The 21522-nt window shown below is 42.5% G+C and overlaps 2 protein-coding genes across 8 annotated transcripts in view; one reads left to right on the top strand and one right to left on the bottom strand.

The window, feature by feature from the left end:
* The window catches only part of SNX25 (sorting nexin 25), a 163800-nt gene extending 156922 nt beyond the window's left edge, over window positions 1–6878 (top strand). For both annotated transcript variants that reach the window (XM_054030211.1, XM_054030210.1), the window contains 2 exons: window positions 1658–1758; window positions 5994–6878. In XM_054030211.1, the coding sequence (XP_053886186.1) occupies window positions 1658–1758; window positions 5994–6074 (182 nt within the window). In that variant the 3' untranslated portion in view covers window positions 6075–6878. The remainder of the gene's footprint in view (window positions 1–1657; window positions 1759–5993) is intronic.
* Window positions 6879–11860: 4982 nt separating this feature from the next.
* The window catches only part of LRP2BP (LRP2 binding protein), a 28614-nt gene continuing 18952 nt past the window's right edge, over window positions 11861–21522 (bottom strand). For 3 of the 6 annotated variants that reach the window (XM_054028959.1, XM_054028958.1, XM_054028963.1), the window contains 2 exons: window positions 17503–17668; window positions 11861–12462 (listed from right to left, as the gene is read on the bottom strand). In XM_054028959.1, the coding sequence (XP_053884934.1) occupies window positions 12397–12462; window positions 17503–17668 (232 nt within the window). In that variant the 3' untranslated portion in view covers window positions 11861–12396. Of the gene's footprint in view, window positions 12463–17502; window positions 17669–18111; window positions 18227–21522 lie in introns of all 6 variants that reach the window. The other 3 variants (XM_054028960.1, XM_054028961.1, XM_054028962.1) reach the window with 3 other exon arrangements.

The following is a 21522-nucleotide window of genomic DNA, read 5'->3' as shown; positions in this document are numbered from 1 at the left end:
TGGATGTAAATGGTTGATTATTCTGTTGACTGGAACTAAAACTTGTATGCTCTTGAGTTTGTATAGAGGGTTAAAACTTGAGTGAGTCTACTATCACCATCATGTGAAAGCCCTGCACAAAATTAGAGCACACACATTTTCCCCAAATGAAATTATTCTTTTCTTTGTAATAATTTAATATAAATAACACAATATGCATTCACTATCCATATGGTATCAGCAGTTTGCAAGGAATTGCTTGAAGGCTTGATTTGAGCTTTAGGGAAAAATGGTTAGAGGTTTATCCACACTTACTAATTTGCCACTTCCTAACACATTCCCACACACCCTCAGTTGATAAATATTAATGTTTTCAAGCCAATACTTGCAGCTTCTTCCTCTTTTGAGGATTACCTAGGCATTTTCACCTTTCTGCTATACCATATTTCATTGTAGGCAAAGTTAAGGTAACCTTTTCCTCCTTTATTCAAGAAATGTTATCAACTTTTGGGATTTGTGTCCTGGCACCAAAGCTCAGGAGATGTAGCTATTTGTTCAAGTTTGTGACCATCTTCTTCCAAAGAAGCTGAATATCTGGGAATATACAAATAATAAGCATATAGTTTTCTGCCAGAAAAACATCTTATAACTAGTGACTAGGAAATTTAATAGTAAATCAACTGACAATTGTGAAGGTAGATTTCAAATTTTATCTAATATAACTTGAATACCCTACTACCTGATCTCCCCATCACCTGCATAGAGCAGGATTAAATTATATATTTGACTGCTTCACTAAGCTTTCTGTTATACACACACTTTTGAGTAATTTGTAATTTTTGTTCAACAGGCAAAGCACAACACAAGGTGTGCATGGAAAATATTTGACATATAGTATAAAGCACATCATAATAGGCGTTTGGTACATTATACATACTTGGCTTAACATAACTTGGCTTACTTGGCTTCTTCATGAAAAACACAGGATGTCTAGGGGCTTATTTTTTATGTAGCAAAATGGAATGTGCTGCATGTTGCTAATGGTCAACTAAAAAAGCTCTAGTTTTTCCTTCATAATAAGACTTGTTTAACTCGCATTGTAAATAATTCATCTAGAAATTTTTTCACTGCTCTCTTTATTTGGGGATATGTAGACTTTTTAATTTAGAGAGGCAGCACTGTGGCAAAACTCTGAGCTCATCTCTTTCCCCTCAAGTCACTTGTTCAGATGATCAGAAACTGATATTTTCAACTAATTTAACTAATTGTATCCCTTATCTACTCGTGTTGTGTATGTGAATATTTGAATAACATGAGAATACAGGCCTGATGCTCTGCACTGCTAAGCACCTAATATGCCCGGTATATCTTTGATAATAGCTCTCAGGGGGTGTTGCCAAAACAGCATAAACAAAATTCTGATTTTTAAAGGTCTTTGATGCAGATGCTTAAGCATATGCCTAATTTTAAGCATGTGAGTAATCTCATTCATTGACAGATCATATGCTTTAAGTTAAAGGTGTGCTTAAGTTTCTTGCTTAATAGGAGCCTTATTATAGAATTCTAACCCACTGTCATGGTATGTGGTGTCTTCTGGTACACTTACCATTAAATAATTGTAAGCAGATATGTTTTATCAACATCAGTATGAAAATACAATCTAAAATGTTTGTTGCAGATACTCTACAGAGCCTTGTTGGACAACAAAATGCCCGTCATGGTATAATCAAAGTGTTCAATGCACTGCAAGAAACTAGAGCCAATAAGCATCTGCTATATGTGAGTAACCAGAATGTTATCTGTGAATTTTATTATCTTACTAAGTTCTGAACATTCTAATGGCTCAGTATTAGAACCTTTCAGACTGATTTTTTTCTTGTGTTTGTACAGTGCCTGGCACAATGGGGTCCTGATCCATCACTGGGTCTCTAAGATGCTATGACAATAAAAATAATGGGTAGTCTCAGAAATGTCAATATGCCTAGAAACAATAAATTGTTTTCTTGCTGAGATTTCTTACATTTAGAAGGTTTTTCAAAGTGTTTACGGGTTTAAGGATTTCTTTCCAACTAAAGGGAATCTGCATTTACATGGTCATTTAGACGTTCTAATTTTGCATCTTGAACAGGTGTTTAAAAAAAAAAGTAGTTTCCGCTTGAGACAGAAATGCAACTTACTACTGCTTTCTACACCTCATACAGATCCTCTCTTGCTGTATGTCTACACTAGGAAATTAAGTCGAATTTATAGAAGTTGATCTTTAGAAAGCGATTTTATACAGTTGATCGTGTATGTCCCCACTAAGCGCAGTAGGTCGGCGGAGTGCGTTGTCAATACCGTGGCTAGCAGCGACTCACGGAGTGGTGCACTGTGGGTAGCTATCCCGCAGTCTCTGCCGCCCATTGGAATTCTAGGTTAAGCTCCCAATGCCGGATGGGGCAAAAACATTGTTGTGGGTGGTTTGGGGTACATGTCGTCAGTTGCCCCTCCCTCCGTGAAAGCAATGGCAGGCAATCGTTTTGCGCCTTTTTTCCGTGCAGACGCCATACCACGGCAAGCATGGAGCCCGCTCAGCTCAGCTCAGCATCACCACTGCTGTTGTGTCCTGGGTGCTGCTGGCAGCAGACGGTGCAGTAGGTCTGCAAACCATCATCATCCACTGCTTCCTCTGCAACTCTGCTCTCCTGGTGCCATGAATCCACCTCGCAGGTCCTCTCGTCATTCGGTATAAATATCTATTCTCGTGGAATCTGTTGTCATCCGCCACTTCTGCAGCAACTCTGCTCTTCTGATCTCCTGCAGATGCCATACCATGGCAAGCATGGAGCCCGCTCAGCTGTTGTGAGCATTGTAAACACCTCGCGCGTTATCCTGCAGTATGTGCAGAACCAGAACCTGCAAAAGCAGGCGAGGAGGTGACGACAGCGCGATCACGATAATGATGAGGACATGGACACAGACTTCTCTCAAAGCACGGGCCCTGGCAATTTGGACATCATGGTGGTAATGGGGCAGGTTCATGCTGTGGAACACCGATTCCGGGCCCGGGAAACAAGCACAGACTGGTGGGATCGCATAGTGTTGCAGGTCTGGGATGATTCCCAGTGGCTGCGAAACTTTTGCATGCGTAAGGGAACTTTCATAGAACTTTGTGACTTGCTTTCCCCTGCCCTGAAGTGCAAGAATGCCAAGATAAGAGCAGCCCTCACAGTTGAGAAGCGAATGGCGATAGTCCTGTGGAAGCTTGCAACGCCAGACAGCTACCGGTCAGTCAAGAATCAATTTGGGGTGAATAAATTACCGTGGGGGCTGCTGTGATCCAAGTAGCCAACGCAATCTCTGAGCTGCTGCTATCAAGGATAGTGACTCTAGGAAATGTGTAGGTCATAGTGGATGGCTTTGCTGCAATGGGATTCCCTAACTGTGGTGGAGCGATAGACGGAACGCATATCCCTATCTTGGGACCGGACCACCTTGGAAGCCAGTACATAAACCGCAAGGGGTACTTTTCAATGGTGCTGCAAGTACTGGTGGATCACAAGGGATGTTTCACCAACATCAACGTGGGATGGCCGGGAAAGGTACATGACGCTCACATCTTCAGGAACTCTGGTCTGTTTGAATAGCTGCAGGAAGGGACTTACTTCCCAACCAGAAAATAATTGTTGGGGATGTTGAAATGCCTATAGTTATCCTTGGGGACCCAGCCTATCCCTTAATGCCATGGCTCATGAAAATACACAGGCACCCTGGACAGTAGTAAGGAGCTGTTCAACTATAGGCTGAGCAAGTGCAGAATGGTGGTAGAATGTGCATTTGGATGTTTAAAAGTGCGCTGGCGCAGTTTACTGACTCGGTTAGACCTCAGCGAAACCAATATTCCAATTGTTATTGCCGCTTGCTGTGTGCTCCACAATATCTGTGAGAGTAAGGGCGAGATGTTTATGGCGGGGTGGGAGGTTGAGGCAAATCGCCTGGCCGCTGATTACGCACAGCCAGACACCAGGGCGATTAGAAGACCACAGCAGGGCGCGCTGCGCATCAGAGAAGCTTTGAAAATCAGTTTCATGACTGGCCGGGCTATGGTGTGACAGTTCTGTTTGTATCTCCTTGATGAAAATCCGCCCCCTTGTTTCACTCTACTTCCTTGTAAGCCAACCGCCCTCCTCCCTTCGATCACCGCTTGCAGAGGCAATAAAGTCATTATTGTTTCAAAATCATGCATTCTTTATTAATTCATCACACAAATAGGGGGATAACTGCCAAGGTAGCCAAGGGGTGGGGGAGGCGGGAAGTACCAGGCTGGGAGGTGGATGAGGGGAGCAGGGAAGGACAAGGCCACACTGCATTTCAAAACTTATTGAATGCCAGCCTTCTGTTGCTTGGGCAGTCCTCTGGGGTGGAGTGGTTCGGTGCCCAGAGTCTCTCCCCCCCCCCCCCCCACGTTCTTAGGCATCTGGGTGAGGAGGCTATGGAACTTGGGGAGGAGGGCAGGCGGTTACACAGGGGCATCAGCGGCGGTCTGTGCTCCTGCTGCCTTTCCTGCAGCTCCACCAGATGCCGCAGCATATCAGTTTGATCCCCCAGTAGCCTCAGCATTGCATCCTGCCTCCACTCATCACGCTGCCGCCATCTCTCATCTTGCTCCCGCCAACATTCATCTCATTAGTCTTTCCTGTCCTCATGTTCATTTTCTGCTTTCCTGGACTCTGACATTGTTTGCCTCCATGCATTCTGCTGAGCTCTTTCAGTGCGGGAGGACTGCATGAGCTCAGAGAACATTTCATCGCAAGTGCATTTTTTTTTTTGCCTTATCTGCGTTAGCCTCTGGGACGGAGATGATAGGGGTAGCGTTGAAACATTTGCAGCTGTGGGAGGAAAAAAGGGAGAGGAGTATTTAAAAAGACGCATTTTAGAGAACAATGGGTAGACTCTTTCACGGTGAACCAAGCTGTTAACATTACATAGCACATCTGCTTTCGGTACAAGGTCATATTTTGCTTCTTGTATTGAGGTCCTGCCGGTTTGGTATGATCACACACGCAGGGCCGGGCAACAGAATTCAGCTTGCAGGCAGCCATGGTATACCACAGTCTTTCAGCTTCTTCAACCTTCATAACATGTGGGAATGGTTTCAAACAGCAGCACCCTCCTTTCCCATACCAAGCACCCATTGGGTTGGCCATTTCTGATAGCATGGATTCATCTCCCCAAACAGCGATCAGATCCAGTACCTCCCATTCGGTCCATGCTGGAGCTCTTTTGCGATTCTGGGACTGCATGGTCACCTGTGCTGATCAGCTCGCCATGCTGGTCAAACAGGAAATGAAATTCAAAAGTTCGTGGGGCTTTTCCTGTCTACCTGGCCAGTGCATCTGAGTTGAGAGCGCTGTCCAGAGCGGTCACAATGGAGCACTCTGGGATAGCTCCCGGAGGCCAATACCGTCGAATTGCATCCACACTACCCCAAATTTGACCCAGCGATGTAGATTTCAGCGCTAATCCCCTCGTCAGGGAGGAGTATAGAAATAGATTTTAAGAGTCCTTTAAGTTGACAAAAATGGCTTCATCGTATGGACGGGTGCAGGGTTAAATTAACGCTGCTAAATTCGACATAAACTCGTAGTGTAGACCAGGGCTTAGATATAGTGGAACAGATCCTAAGCTGATGTCAGTTGATGTGTCTTCAGTAGAGTTGCACCAATTTACACTAGCTGAGGATCTTGCACATTATGTCAACACTGACCACTTCCCTCCTCCAACTTCCTTTTTCATATAATCAGAAACTGATTTTCTATTTCATCTTTTTGAGAAATCAGTTTTGGGGTAATGCAGATAATATCGTTCTGCATGATGATATTGGCACATGGGAAATTAATGATAGTCCCATGTAGGATGGACTAGATGAACCAGGTGATCCTATTATTTGTGATTATCTGAACATCTCAGAAAGGAGGTAGAAATTCTTATTTGCTGTTTACATTAATCTTAGTAATTTTCCTTTTCTTTTTCAGGTCTTGTTGGAACTGCTGCTAACTGAACTGTGTCCTGAGCTAAGAATTCATTTAGAGCAGCTTAAAGCTACTCATGTTTGAATCTGCACAAGTGAACCACTAGAGAAATGTCTGTGTAATAATAACAGACATGAAACTTATCTTCCTCTTTTCCACAGAGGGCTGACTGAGGACTATTCATTATTTTTTAGTTTTCTTTCTCCAGTTTTATGTGAAGTAAACAGACTTGAAAAGATCTGATGCTGTAGTAGGGTAGAAAAACAATGCTGCATAGTTGCCAGCTTTATTTAAATTGTTATATTTGAATACTTTTCAGTTTAAAATACAGACTGAAATTTAAATGTTAATATAAGTTGTAAGAATCTAAAAAATATTTTAAACATTTATCAAAAATGAAGTTTTGCTTAATAGTGATAAACTAATGAATGTTGTACAGTTAATTTCCTCATGGAGGATTTGAACACTCCTTTATTGTGTATTGAAGAGCCTTGTTGTGCAATACTTCATGTAAAGTTATTGTGAAAATTTTATCTATTTTATTTTTACCAAATTTGAAGCATTTGTAAGCAATAAATAACAAAAGTGGATTATGGTACTTGATGATAATTAGTAGTTAGTGGATGAGTTTGACATCAGTAGTTTCGGAGGGAATATTTTCATTGTGTTATAGTCTATGTCCAACATGCATCACATAAATGAGCGTGTCATAATGGAAAGCATCTGATCAATCACTAATTAGAAATTGCTTATCTCCTTGATTAGCTGACGTTCAAACCTCTCTTGTTGCACTCTGACGTTATTCAGGATTGCTGTGTTTAAATGCACATAACTTTTAAATCTATTCCTGATTTTATACAATGGAAGTAAAACAGATACTTTTCTAGAGTGCTTTTTCGTTCATGTGTAAAAACACGTAAATATGATTTTAATGAACATGTTAATAGCTGAACACCATCAAATGTTTGTAGGTAACATTCATTACTTTCTTTTAAACTAAGTCAATATAATTGTGGTCTCTTTGAGAATGACCGCCCTGCACTGAAAGTAGGGGGGCCGTTGTCCGGGCTTGCCGGATGAAGACAGTAGTGCTTTATGGAGTGGTGGAGAACAAGATCAGAAACTGCTGCAAAAAGGTGGTGTTGGTCAGCTTTGCAGCACTGACTCACCCCCTTGGAATGTAAGGGTGGAAGGCTTTAAAGGTGCAAGCTTTGGTGTTGGAAACCCCTTTCTCCACCCAGCAGGCAAGGCAGCAGAGGATGCAGGCACGCTGGGCAGCATGGCTCCACATGGTCGCAGGAGGGTGAGAGCACAGAGAAGGTTGGGAAGCTCACCACTTCCCCAGAACGGAACAGGCTCATTCCAGCTAGGAGGTGCTTGCCGGGAGGCACTGCGGGGCTTCCAGAGTGTACTGGGCTACAGAACCACGATGTTCTTCTACACTGAACCCAGGAGACAGGGTTGAGGCTGATTCCAGGGGTGAGTGTGCTTTGCAACAGACAGATTTTGGGAGGACAGGTGGCACAGGTGATATCCTGCCTTGCATTGTGACAATGTGTGGTGGTTGCACAGGCCTCAGGGAGGTGCAGGATCCGGGCTCAAATTGTCCATCTCAGGGGGTACTTGAGGGGGTGTCATGGAGTCCCCAGGCGATGCTCTGGAACTGCTCCCTACGAAGCCAGTCAGGACTCTGGTGAAGTCTCCTCTCTGTGAGCAGACTGTCTTCAGGGCAAGAAGCTCACACAGCTTCCATCTTCCTGGGTCTGACCTTTGGAGCATTCAGCATCCTCTGCCCCTCCGTGTGCTTCCCACAGCGAGTCTGCACAGGCGGGGCCCTGGGGAAGCCAGAGGGTCCTGCACCCCAACTTCGCAGTTAGACATGACTCTTAGCCAGCCAGTAAAACAGAGGTTTATTAGATGACAGGAACACAGTCTAAAACAGAGCTTGTAGGTACAGAGAACAGGACCACTCAGCTGGGTCCATTTTGGGGGGCAGTGAGCCAGACACCCCCGTCTGCACGTCCCCAGCCAGCCCCAAACTGACTCCCTCTCCAGCCCCTCCTCCTCTGGGCTTTGTCCCTTTCCTAGGCCAGGAGGACACCTGATTCCTTTGTTCTCCAACACCTTTAGCTATCACCTTGCGGGGGGAAGGGCCCAGGCCATTAGTTGCCAGGAGACAGAGTGTCAGCCATTTATGTACACTGCCTCTTTGCTCTGCAACAATTACACCACCTTATTCCACCACCTAGAGACTTAAGAAATGCATAGGGGAAACTGAGGCACCCCTACAGTATTCAGAGGAAACATTAAGAACAGTCCCACTTTGTCACAAGGGGACAGGAGTGAGCCTTGCAGAGTAACAAATAGGCCAGGGCCAGGAATGGGAGTACCGGAATCCATATCAGACCCACCTGGAGGGTGCGCCCCTGCTGGGGACACTAATGGTGTTGCACAGCTGCTGCAAACTAATCTACAGTTGTTGCAACAACTTCAGGCATCTGTGGGTGATGGGTCTGGCCTGGTTTCCAGGGGAAGCCCAGCATGGGCACGAGTTTGGGAGTCGGGAGACAGGCAGGTGGGGCAGACCCCCCGCATGGGTGGGAGGCAGCGGTGTGGTTGAAACCCCATGGCACATGTCAACTCATATTTGTTAAGATGTATAAGTTCCTGGGATAGAGTTGAGCTTCCTGGGGGGACTGTGGGGAACAGGCACCGAGGTTGCTCGGTCAGTCTATCCTGAATACGGTTATGCTGGGGTTTCTGACCCAATGGGAGTTCACCTGCTCAGGAAAACTAAGGATAAAATCCTGAGTGGGGAATATGTGGACATATTATCCCTTTTGCATAGCAAGGTGTTGACAGAGTGTAAGCTGGGACAGAGCAAACAGAATAAGGAGTTGCCCAAGTGGCCAGGGGTGCCTAAAACATGGGAAAATGGGAAGGTGGCCTTCCTTATCTATGCAGGTGTGATAGTACAGGCTTATCCGGAGAGAAGCTCAGCCTTGTTTAAGTATATGCATATAATCAGGTGGGCCCATACTACGTTTGGGGGCATGTCTTGGTTTCATTATGATGAGCAGTTTCAATTAAGGGCAGCAACACAATGTGGGATCTGGTGGGACATACTGCATCACACACTGTGGTTAGAGTGGATGACTGTGGGGACCAGGAGTTCACACAGACAGTGGCCTGTTCCTTTCCCTGCAAGTTCAGGAGGGGCACGAGTCACGTATTATTTGTTGGGCATTTAATAACAATGGTTGTTTTCGCAGCCCCTGTAGATTCAAGCATGTGTGCGAGATATGCTTTGGGACCCGTTCGGCCCGTTCTTGCCAGAGCGGTAGGGAACGATCGCAAGGGGAAAACAGGATTGGGGTGGGTGACATGCCAGCTGCAGGTTTGGCTCAGCTGAAGCAGGTCATGAGGTGCAGAACACAGGCACGGTAGGGGGGCAAACTGGGGGCGGTCCAATGGGCACAGGCACCATTGCCAGTTAGGCTTAAGGTGTTCAGGGTTTCCTATATTACCCTAATAAAGCACATATGGCATATTTGGGGGGCGGGGTTAACTTTGGGATTTTGGATCCCCTTTTCAGGGAATAGCACCCATGTAAGGTTAAAAAAATAATAATCAATTGCTGATAGGGAACCTAAGGGTCCCCCCCTCCCTGCCCCCGGGTTCGGTCCCCAACAGCACTGCAAGGGAATATCGAGTAATACGTCACCTTTCATACCCACAAGGTGGCTCTGTTCACACTACAATGAACCAGGTGGCCTGCCAAAACATTTGGGGGTACCCCATGCAGAAGACGAGATAGAGGGCCCCTTCCACTACATTAGCATACCTGGGTATCGAGTGGAACACAAAGGGGGGCATATTTCAGCTCCCTCCCAATAAAAGTATGTGTTTCTGGTATGACAGCATGGCCGGTCAAACTTCCACCTCACACAAGGTTATGAAGTTAGTGAGCGAATGTGTGTCAGTATTTGAGCATTAACATCTCTTTTCCTTCCAAGCATGTGCCTGCAGTTGGATGATGGCATAGCGGATGCCTGGTCTTGTTTGCAGTTCAACAGTGTGCGGGGGCCTGCACCAGGTGTTAGCGACTAGCTCAAGTAGATGACACTGGTGCTATGGAGCTATGGCATATGAGGATCTGGGAGACTGGTCACCTATATGGCCCATCAGGAAGGGAGGGGTGTTGCAGTACATGGCATTGGCAACCCAGCTGCGGGAGTCCTTGATGATCCTTGTGTAGTGCAAAGGGCAACCGAGTTCTCCTGGAGGAAGGGAAGTTCACCTATTAAACTTGGGGGTAACATGTTTTTTGGGATGCCCTATAAAAGGCCATTGGAAGATATCTGGGACCCCGAATAGATGTGGCGGGGAGGCAGCAATGCTAATTGCTGGTGCCTCCTTGTGACGGATGTCCAGTGCAGGTACTCCATAGGGAAGGCATCCAGTGACCAGATAAATGGCCTGGTAAAGGACTTAAAAAAGAGGTGCTGGTTAAAGGAACGGAACGGTGTGGGGTTTGGGGCTCCTATGGTTGGAAAGGCACGGAGCCAACCCCCTTCTTATAGCTCACCTTACTCCTTCTACGATGGGGGGAGGGGAGATAATGGTAAGGTCCTGGCAATGGATTTGCTGGAGGGACCTTGATGGAAAAAAAAAGGAGGAGCTGGTAAAAGCCCCCTGGGTATGATGAGGGAACTGAATGGAAAAAGGTGGGGAGCTGGTGGAAGCCCCCTGCACGGGTAATTAAAAAACAAACAGGTTTTACCTGCACTGTACGCTTTTATCTGCTGGGTAGTCCCATGTATCTAATAATAAAGTCGCGGTCTGATTAAATCCATATCAGGTGTCTCCTGTCCTTCTTTTGGTATAGCTGGACAAACAGCAACTAGCTTACAATTTAGACTGACTACAGTTAAGTTCTGAAACCAGAACCCATATACCACTGTGAAGTTATTGCAACATCAAGATTTCTCTGACAATACAGCCTTAGATTTTCTATTCCATAGCACAGCTTAAGAAGCAACCTAAATTCTATTGGAGATGGAAAGCTATATAAATAAAGACTTGAAAACATGTAATTATAATATAGCAATCAGTGAGTCTCACTGGGGAGAAAGTATTTTATATTAGATACAGCTCAATGGTGTAGCCTATGGCTACTTTTTGGGCCTGTTGAGATGTCAGTTTGTATTAGTAGGAATAGCTAAAAGTCCTATATGGATAAAAATTAAGAAAGTCATGGTCTAGAGCAGTGGTCGGCAACATTCGGCACGTGGTCACCAGGGTAAGCACCCTAGCGGGCCAGGCCAGTTTATTTACCTGCTGACGCAGGTTCGGCCGATCGCAGCCCCCACTGGCCGTGGTTCGCTGTCCCGGGCCAATGGGGGCGGCGGGAAGCCGCGGCCAGCACATCCCTCACCTGCGCGGCTTCCCACCACCCCCATTGGCCCGGGACGGCGAACCGTGGCCAGTGGGGGCCACGATCGGCCAAACCTGCCGCGTCAGCAGGTAAATAAACTGGCCCGACCCGCTAGGGTGCTTACTCTGGCGAGCCGCATGCCAAACGTTGCCGACCCCTGATCTAGAGATATATACACTAACATTTCACTAGTGTAGGTGTAGATTTTTTTTCTATAATTAGTTTCTATGAATAGGATATCCTAGTACTGGAAGTTGGTATGGTCTACAGTGTAAACTAAGTATCTACCATCCATGCAAGTTTCCAACCCTCTACTGCTACCATCTAACAGTGCAATCTTTGAGAAAGTTGTTGCATTTCAGAGATATGGGAAAGGGCAAAGTATACAGGAAAAAGATTTAAATGTAAAGAAAGCACACACCTTCCATTATTACCCCAGTACAGAATATTTTATTTAAATGTATGATATGACTTATAAATAGAATGTATATGAAAAGAGGACACTATTTTTAAGCACAGGTATTTCAGAAATCTTATAACTTTGACTCTGCAGATCTTTAATATTTGTAAGTAAAGGAAATTGACATTAACAATGATTTCTTTTAACAAGTTGATTTTAGCTTGATTTGTATACCATCTAGAGCAGAGTTGAAGTAAGAAACGCAGGTGGATATGTCAGTAAAATGCCCAGTTCATGATGATTAAGCCTTCTGTATAATGAAAAAAGGAAGATAATCTGCCTCTACAATGTGTAAGTAAAGTAAGGGTTGTGAACAAAAAATCACTGTCAGCAAAATGTTCTTTGTTCTAATCAACAAAAACTGCATAATTCTCATGATTTATAGAAAGCTGAAAAAACAAAAAAATAGGTGGTTATCTACCTAGCTGCTAAGGATAAACATGGCCTACTATGTGAAATATATTATACAGCATTGGAAGCGGCTGGGATTTGCCTAAATGTGAAATCTTCTAAATTCTCCCATGATTAGCTGCCAATTCAAGGTCGGAAGCTACATCAGGATCCAGGAGGCATGCCTTTGAAAACAAACAGAATAGTGAGTTATATTTTACAGCCAAAACTGGAATCTAACCTAGTTTGTACAGTGCATTGAAAATGTAACAGACTATATAAACGCCAAATATTATTAAAATTGTTTGAGAATCAGTTTACTAAATACACTAAAGCAAACGTTAACTTTTACATCCCTTTTTTCTAACTCTACTTAAAAGAACAAAACTGTTATGCTATATGTAACCAGTACACTCAAGCTGAGAATTGTTTCAAGAACCTGGACAAAAGCTACTTCCCAAACAACTTTTAGTATGGCTTATGCTGACACCTAAGCCATAGAAGTAAATCAGTTTGCCAGGTGGAGGTTTCCTGAATCCAGTTCATTTTCCTCTCAGCACTATGATCTGTTCATATAACCTCTGTGATCCTGCTCTGTGATCCTTCTCTCCTCTGCAAAACGTAGTGGGCCAAATGTGAACTTGGTTTATCTATGTTAAAGCACATATGGTAAAACAGGCAAATTGGGTTTTGATATGTTTCACTTTTAATTGTATAGTTACTCCCATTTAATTACAAAATGGCTTCCAACCACAAAGCTAAAAGAAACAAATGATGCTGATCACTGTCCGCAGGGGAATACATGGTGCCAAAAAACTGCCATTGGGATACAGGGCCTTTCACTTCTAGGTCACTGACTCATATCTGCTGTAAGCCACTAATGACTGAAAGTTGTTACTACCTGATGGCTCTTTAATGTGAAATGAAGTGAGGGAATGGATGTCCACCTTTTCATTTGGCACCCTTGTTGGCAATCTGAACAGAGATGGAATGGACTGAGTATACAGGGAGACTGAAATACTTTTTCACTTGAACAGGTGTGAAACAATGAGGGTCAATGTGAGAAAGCTTGCACTGATCCTGCCCTGATGTACCTATTCTATGGAAAGATAGTGACCACACTTTAAAACTGCTTGTCCAGCACTTTTTACTACATTTTTTTAAAACTTCAGGGTTTTTGGGGCTGTTTTTTTTTTTTTTGGTTAAGTGTAGCTGCTTTTCACAGAAGGAAATAATTGAAAGAATATTACTGCCTGTTCTGCAATCCCATTGACTTCAATGGGATCATCTGAGTAAGGAGCCACACCTGATGTTCATTTTGTTAGTATTTAACTCCTGCATAGTTCCCACTTACTTGGGTTTTACAAAAGCGGACACTGCAGTCATATTCTTGGCCCAAAATTTGATTTTGCTCTCTAATGCAATCAGATTCTAAACCAATGGATTGTGTCTTCCTGTATGTTTGTACAGTGCCTATCTATAGCACACTCAGGTTCCCATCCTGTGACACTATTGCAATACTAATATAGTCATCTAATGAATAACATCCACATAATAAATCCATTAAAAAAATGTTCTTCACACAATTTTTTTTAAAGGGGCATTTGTTTTATTTAGGACCTACAATGTGCTCTCTGTGCAGCAACACTTGGCTAATCAACACTAGCCCCAGAGCTGAGATTATATCAGTGACAGCAGAGATAAGTAAAGAAAAATGTAGCTGTGATCTTCTCAAGTATAAATAGAGAATGCTGGGATTTAAACTAGGGCTGTCGATTAATCACAATTAACTCGCGCAATTAACTCAAAAAAATTAATCACGATTAATCAGTTTTAATCGCACTGTTAAACCATAGAATACTAATTGAAATGTATTAAATATTTTGGATGTTTTTCTACATTTTCATATATATTGTATTCTGTGTTGTAATTGAAATCAAAGGGTATATTATTTTTTATTATAAATATTGCACTGTAAAAATGATAAACAGAAGAAATAGTATTTTTCAATTCACCTCCTACAAGTACTGTAGTGCAATCGCTTTGTCGTGAAAGTGCAACTTACAAATGTAGATTTTGCTGTTACATAACTGCACTCAAAAACAAAACAGTGTAAAACTTTAGAGCCTACAAGTCCACTCAGTCCTGCTTCTTATTCTGCCAATCGCTAAGACAAACAAGTTTGTTTACATTGACGAGAGATACTGTTGCCCACTTCTTGTTTACAATGTCACCAGAAAGTGAGAACAGGCATTCGCATGGCACTTTTGTAGCCAGCGTCGCAAGGTATTTACATGCCAGATATGCTAAACATCTGTGTGCCCCTTCATGCTTTGGCCACCATTCCAGAGGACATGCTTCCATGCTGATGATGCTCGTTAAAAAAATGTGTCAATTAAATTTGTGACTATACTCCTTGGGGAGGAGAACTGTATGTCCCCTGCTGTTTTACCCTCATTCTGTCATATATTTCATGTTATAGCAGTCTCGGATGATGACCCAGCACGTATTGTTCATTTTAAGAACACTTTCACTGCAGATTTGACAAAACGCAAAGAAGGCACCTATGTGAAATTTCTAAAAATAGCTACAGCATTCGACCCAATGTTTAAGAATCTGAAGTGCCTTCCAAAATCTGAGAGGGATGAGGTGTGGAGCATGCTTTCAGAAGTCTTAAAAGAGCAACACTCCGATTCGGAAAGTACAGAACCCAAACCACCAAAAAAGAAAATCAGCCTTCTGCTGGTGGCATCTGACTCAGATAATGAAAATGAACATACATTGGTCTGCACTGCTTTAGATTATCGAGCAGAACCCGTCATCAGCATGGACGCATGTCCCCTGGAATGGTGGTTGAAGCATGAAGGGACATACGAATCTTTAGTGCATCTGGCACGTAAATAGCTTGCGACGCTGGCTACAACAGTGCCATGAGAACACTTGTTCTCACTTTCAGGTGACATTGTAAACAAGAAGCGGGCAGCATTATCTCCTGCAAATGTAAACAAACTTGTTTATCTGTGGGTATGTGTTAGCAGTGGATGTGTTATTTCTTGACTTTAGCAAAGCTTTTGATACTGTCTCCCACAGTATTCTTGCCACCAAGTTAAAGAAGTATGGGCTGGATGAATGGACTGTAAGGTGGATAGAAAGCTGGCTAGATCATCGGGCTCAACGGGTAGTGATCAATGGCTCCATGTCTAGTTGGCAGCCGGTTTCAAGTGGAGTGCCCCAAGGGTCGGTCCTGGGGCCGGTTTTGTTTAATATCTTTATTAATGATCTGGAGGATGGTGTGGACTGCACTCTCAGCAAGTTTGCAGATGACACTAAACTAGGAGGCGTGGTAGATACACTAGAGGGTAGGGATCGGATACAGAGGGACCTAGACAAATTAGAGGATTGGGCAGAAAAAAACCTGATGAGGTTCAACAAGGACAAGTGCAGAGTCCTGCACTTAGGACGGAAGAATCCCATGCACTGCTACAGACTAGGGACCGAATGGCTAGGTAGCAGTTCTGCTGAAAAGGACCTAGGGGTCACAGTGGACGAGTCAACAGTGTGCTCTTGTTGCCAAGAAGGCTAACGGCATTTTGGGCTGTATAAGTAGGGGCATTGCCAGCAGATCGAGGAACGTGATCGTTCCCCTTTATTCGACATTGGTGAGGCCTCATCTGGAATACTGTGTCCAGTTTTGGTCCCCACACTACAAGAAGGATGTGGAAAAATTGGAAAGAGTCCAGCGGAGGGCAACAAAAATGATTAGGGGTCTGGAGCACATGACTTATGAGGAGAGGCTGAGAGAACTGGGATTGTTTAGTCTCCAGAAGAGAAGAATGAGGGGGGATTTGATAGCAGCCTTCAACTACCTGAAGGGGGGTTCCAAAGAGGATGGAGCTCGGCTGTTCTCAGTGGTGGCAGATGACAGAACAAGGAGCAATGGTCTCAAGTTGCAGTGGGGGAGGTCCAGGTTGGATATCAGGAAAAACTATTTCACTAGGAGGGTGGTGAAACACTGGAATGCGTTACCTAGGGAGGTGGTGGAATCTCCTTCCTTGGAGGTTTTTAAGGCCCGGCTTGACAAAGCCCTGGCTGGGATGATTTAGCTGGGAATTGGTCCTGCTTTGAGCAGGGGGTTGGACTAGATGACCTCTTGAGGTCCCTTCCAACTCTGATATTCTATGATTCTATGATCTGAGCGATTGGCAGAACAAGAAGTAAGACGGAATGGACTTGCAGGCTCTAAAATTTTACCTTGTTTTATTTTTGAATGCAGTTTATTTGGTACATAATTCTAAATTTGTAAAGTATCAAAGGGGTAGCTGTGTTAGTCTGTATCCACAAAAACAACGAGGAGTCCGGTGGCACCTTCAAGACTAACAGATTTATTTGGGCATAAGCTTTTGTGAGTAAAAAAACAACAACACTTCTTCAGATGCAAAGAAGTGGTTTTTTACCCACAAAAGCTTATGCCCAAATAATTCTGTTAGTCTTTAAGGTGCCACTGGACTTCTCTACATTTGTAAGTTCAAGATAAAGAGATTGCACAACAGTACTTGTATTAGGTGAATTGAAAAATACTATTTTGATTTTTTATGGTGCAAATACTTGTAATAAAAAAATATACAGTGAGCACTGTACACTTTGTATTCTGTGTTGTAATTGAAATCAATATATTTGAAAATGTAGAAAACTACCACTTATTTAAATATTTTGGATTTCTGTTATTGTTTAACAGTGTGATTTAAGCATGATTATTTTTTTTAATTGCTTGACAGCCCTAATTTAAAGGCATCAAGGTTTGCAAATAAGCAAAGAAATATGTTCTGCTTTTGAGTTTAAGAGACCAGTATAAACAATGTAGTAACAAAATCAGTGCTATTTATCACTTTAACCATCTTGGGAAAATTGTCATAAAAGATTACCAGCCCAGGCACAGGTTCTACTCACCTGCCTTTGTTGTGGTGATTACAATATGAAATTTTACTTGCCTGTCAAAATATGTTACTTGCCTTAGGTGAGTAGAACCTTGCGAGGCTGTTTTGAATAGTATGAGAGGATTTACTTCAGTATTTTTTTAAATATAGAATATTTGTAGGTAATAAATGTAGATAGTAAATGTTGTTGGAGCATTTAATGAAACCATACAGCAAGTTTAATAACTTAAATTCAGATTATCACTCATCTTATACTACATAAGTTAATTTGTAGGGCCTCCCCACGCTTACCCTAGAATAATAATTTTTAGCTGCAACTTGATCTTGTTGTATGCCTAGGCCAAGCTGGAGACATCTAGCAAAGTAGAAAGTAGCCATAGCAACGCCTTTGGTTATGTATACAGGAAGGCAATCGGTTATCTTTGCTAGCATATCAATGTTATCATTTTCTGCAATCCTGTTGTAAAATTTACAATATAAGGTTAGAGGTGAACATTTCAAGCTTTGATAGAAATCAGCTCTATGAACCATAAAGAGACAGCGTCAAAGCACGCGCTTTGTGCCCAACTTCAGTTAAGTTGGGAATTCTGTTGATAATGGTATGAACTTAAAGCATCTCTAGCAAAACAGGTTTTAAATGTACATACAGACTTGAGCAGTGAACATGATTCTCCTGTTTTGAGTAACTTGATTCATATAAGAATTAGTGAGCAAATACACTATCACTTTGGTCATTTTCACCACAACTGCACTAATTATAACAAAAGTGTTTCACACAAATTGTTTGTTTCTACCAAACTGTTAACAGTTTAGTGGAAAATAAAGTAAAACTTGAGTGGCCAACCTTTACAGTTTTAAAAAAAGTATCATTCCAAATCATTAATGTGGATTTACCAATACCTTGTTATCTGAAGATCTAGGGCAACCTCTGAAAACTTCAGGTAAAGAGGACTTTGGATACTTAAGACCATCACCTTCTGGAGTTCCCCAACAGACATTACTAACCTTTAATGAACTGGAATTCAGTTAGTCATGGTTTGCTAGTACACTCAAAGGGATTTTGAGTTTTCTTTAAATTAACTTCTTTAAAACCTCAAATTTGATACAGCACTTCTTAAATAGTAATGCCTGAAATATATATATTTAAATCCTGTCAGTGCATGTATCTGCCTGCTGCCTTCTCAATATCAGCTTTGCTGTTACTGGTAAACACCCTCTTGAAGGGTCTGGGGAAGAGCATGCACATAAGGTTCCCAAACCATCTATGAGATTGATGTCATGCTAATACACAAGTCAGGAAATGCAAGTGACCACTTGCAAAGAGCTGTTAAATACATAAAGTAAAACAGACAAATGAAGAAAGAGTTACAGTAAACTAGGAGTTACACGTAAAATATTAGGTCTAAAATTTTCAGATGGAGATGTGATTTTTTTCAAGTTTGTGTCTAAATACATTTACCACTTAAAATATACCAAAAAAATTAGTACTACTTCTGTCTACACAGCAAGGATTCTGCTTTTTCCTGCACTGTGAGATATTAGCAGTGTCAAACTGTTGCAGGGAAAATACAAAATCCTGAATTCCAGCCTTGATAGGAAAATGGAGATGCTTTATTCAGTTTTATTTTAAACTATAAAAGTGCAATTGAGTTAAGCCTATAGACATACCATATGAATCACTATCAGTGAATCTGATTCTGTTTAATCCTCAACAAATCCTTGCCTGCTAACTAAATCACATGCATGCATTTGCAGTAATGTTCTTCCACCTAATGTGATCACGTTTAGCAAATGACAGCTAAAACAAGGAGATATGGCAACTCATTAAAAATTAAAATAGTATCAAGCAATGGTCTGGTTCTTGCAGCTTATATTTAATGTCCTCTGATAAGAAAAACAAGGGAATGTATTTTTGCCCTCCCCTTCAAAATATAATAGCCTACCAATGCAAATAATAGCCAGTAATCTTAATCAGCATGCATAGACAAAGGACTTGGTGATTGGCACTGTCTACTGAGTGTTTTGTTAAAGGAGATACCATGGTGATGAGCACAGTTTAAAGAAAGCTATATAGAATAGGAAGACAATTCTTCAAGGCTACAATATAGACGTGGCCAACCCCAACTCCAAACATAAGGCGTGAGCCTGAGGGCAGGTCTACACGACAGCCCAAGTCAATATAACTTACGGCGCTCAGGGGTGTTAAACGCCCCCCCCCAAGTGATGCAAGTTTTGCGCTGTCCACACTGGCGCTATGTCGGCAGGAGATGCTCTCACCAAGGTGGAGTAATTATGCCAATGGGAGAGCGCTCTCCTGTTGGCATAGCACGTCTTCACCAGATGCGCTACAGTGGCGCAGTTGCATCAGTGCAGCTGTGCTGAAGTAGTGCTGTAGAGTAGACTTGCCCTGAGATGTGACTTAAAATAAGTGAATAACACAGAGCTCTCTTTTATGTTGGTGGGAGTGATGTAAGACTGCAAAGGGGAAATTTGTCATGATCTTATTAAATAAATGTCCCAGATTTGTATGGCAATTAGGGCATATTGACTTGGAGGTTACAGAAGTAGTGTTATCTGTTTTATATAAAGTGCAGCAAATTGGTATACAGAAGGTACATGGGAAGGCACAGGGACAGGAGCAAAGAAGATGCTGATGCCTGACGTGACAACTACTTGCTCTGCTGGCAGACTTCTGGCCCGAGAACATCAACCGTTCCAGTGAAATGGGATTGCTTTGAGAACGACAATACATTTTCCTTCAGAAGTTATTTATGGCTATAACCTATTATGGCTTCTTTGTGACAAGATGACTACAGCTAACAAGGTGCACCCTTTTCTTGTCAGAATAGCCTGCTGGACCGCAGTGGCTAAAGGACAAACTCCAACTGATTGACATGGCCAGTGTATGGCTACCATTCTATCTACACTGCATGTGAAAGAATGGGAGCCAGGCTCAAGACCAGCATGATTTTTGGGGATTCAGTGGTGAATAAAAATGGAAGGTTGTTTGGCTAAATATCTTAATTTCTGGACTGTCAGAACTTGAACCCTGAAATCCAAATCTTGAAATTCTGCCACTCCTAGTTCTATGTAATTTTCCTTGGCAGCATCCCTTTGTTCTTCATTCCTTAGATGCTTTACAGTAGTATCATAAATAGATGCATTTTTACCACCTGAAAGGATGAGTTTTGTATATAGCTTGTAGAATCACTTTGCCTGTCTCTTTTTCCTTTAGAAACTTGATGATCTGACTGATGGGTTAAATCTGTAATGTAAGGCTTTGCTAGCAAACATTATATTTGGGGGTTTTATAATGGGGCATTTGGTTACGTAGAAATTGTAAAACTGAGGCCAACATAATTCTCCTCTCCAGTGTGTTCTGGATTTCACCCACTGTGTAAACAAAACAGAAATCGGTCAACTTAGCCCTCAGCTCAACCAGAATGTATTATTGAACCTAAACCATCATGGCTGGGCAAATTCTTCTATTGCACCCTATCCTGTTTACATAGAGAAGCAAAGCGATATTTCTGAATTGAGAACACATTATGATGGTGTACTGTAAAGTACTATCACTTGAAATCTTAGAAGTGCCAGATGGATCAGCAGTGGGATCCACAGAAACTCTTAGATTTTCCTGGGGAAAAGGAGACCGTAAAATGCTGCCTACAAAAAAAAAAAAAAAGAAAGGAAAAAAAAGTGAGTGAGTGAGGAGATTGAGGGGAAGTGGAATAGATTTGCTGGCTAGTAAAATTGCAGAATGGTGTATATAGATAACCTAGCCACCCTTAAAAAAACCTGATTGAGGAAGACCAGAAAGCCATGGAGGGGGTCGTCTTTCCCTGTTCCCAGAAGAAATCCCCAAAGTATTGGAAATATTGGGATCCATGCGCTGTTGACAAGTAAATGGACGGCTATCTGGGCAGTGGTTGGAACTCTGTTAGGGTGAGGAGGGCCATTTTAATATTCTGACAGTTTTTTGGCCAGCTGGAAACTGGAAGTGGAGAGCAGCACTTTTCTTTTTCTGGATGGAAACAAGAGTCAAACCCTTATCCAAACACTTCAGAAACTCAAAAGAAAGTTCACTTTGGATTTGGAGGGACTTTTTATTCAAGTCATTTATTTGTCTGTCTCTATGTATGAAGCCACTTCCAGTTTTTATGTATTTTGGTAAACATGGAGGATGGCTGCAGGCTATGAGAAATGACTGATTAAATCAGAGAGACAGGCCTCTCTTCTTTGTTGTTCTGCTCATCCACTGCATGAAGCTTCGGCAGCACTGAGACAAGATATAGAGTTGATAGAGACTGG

The sequence above is a fragment of the Malaclemys terrapin genome, chromosome 5 (genome assembly GCF_027887155.1).
Source record: "Malaclemys terrapin pileata isolate rMalTer1 chromosome 5, rMalTer1.hap1, whole genome shotgun sequence".
In the NCBI taxonomy this organism is placed as follows: Eukaryota; Metazoa; Chordata; order Testudines; family Emydidae; genus Malaclemys; species Malaclemys terrapin.
Note: the sequence above shows the minus strand (reverse complement) of the source record. Positions and strands in the feature narration are given on the sequence as shown.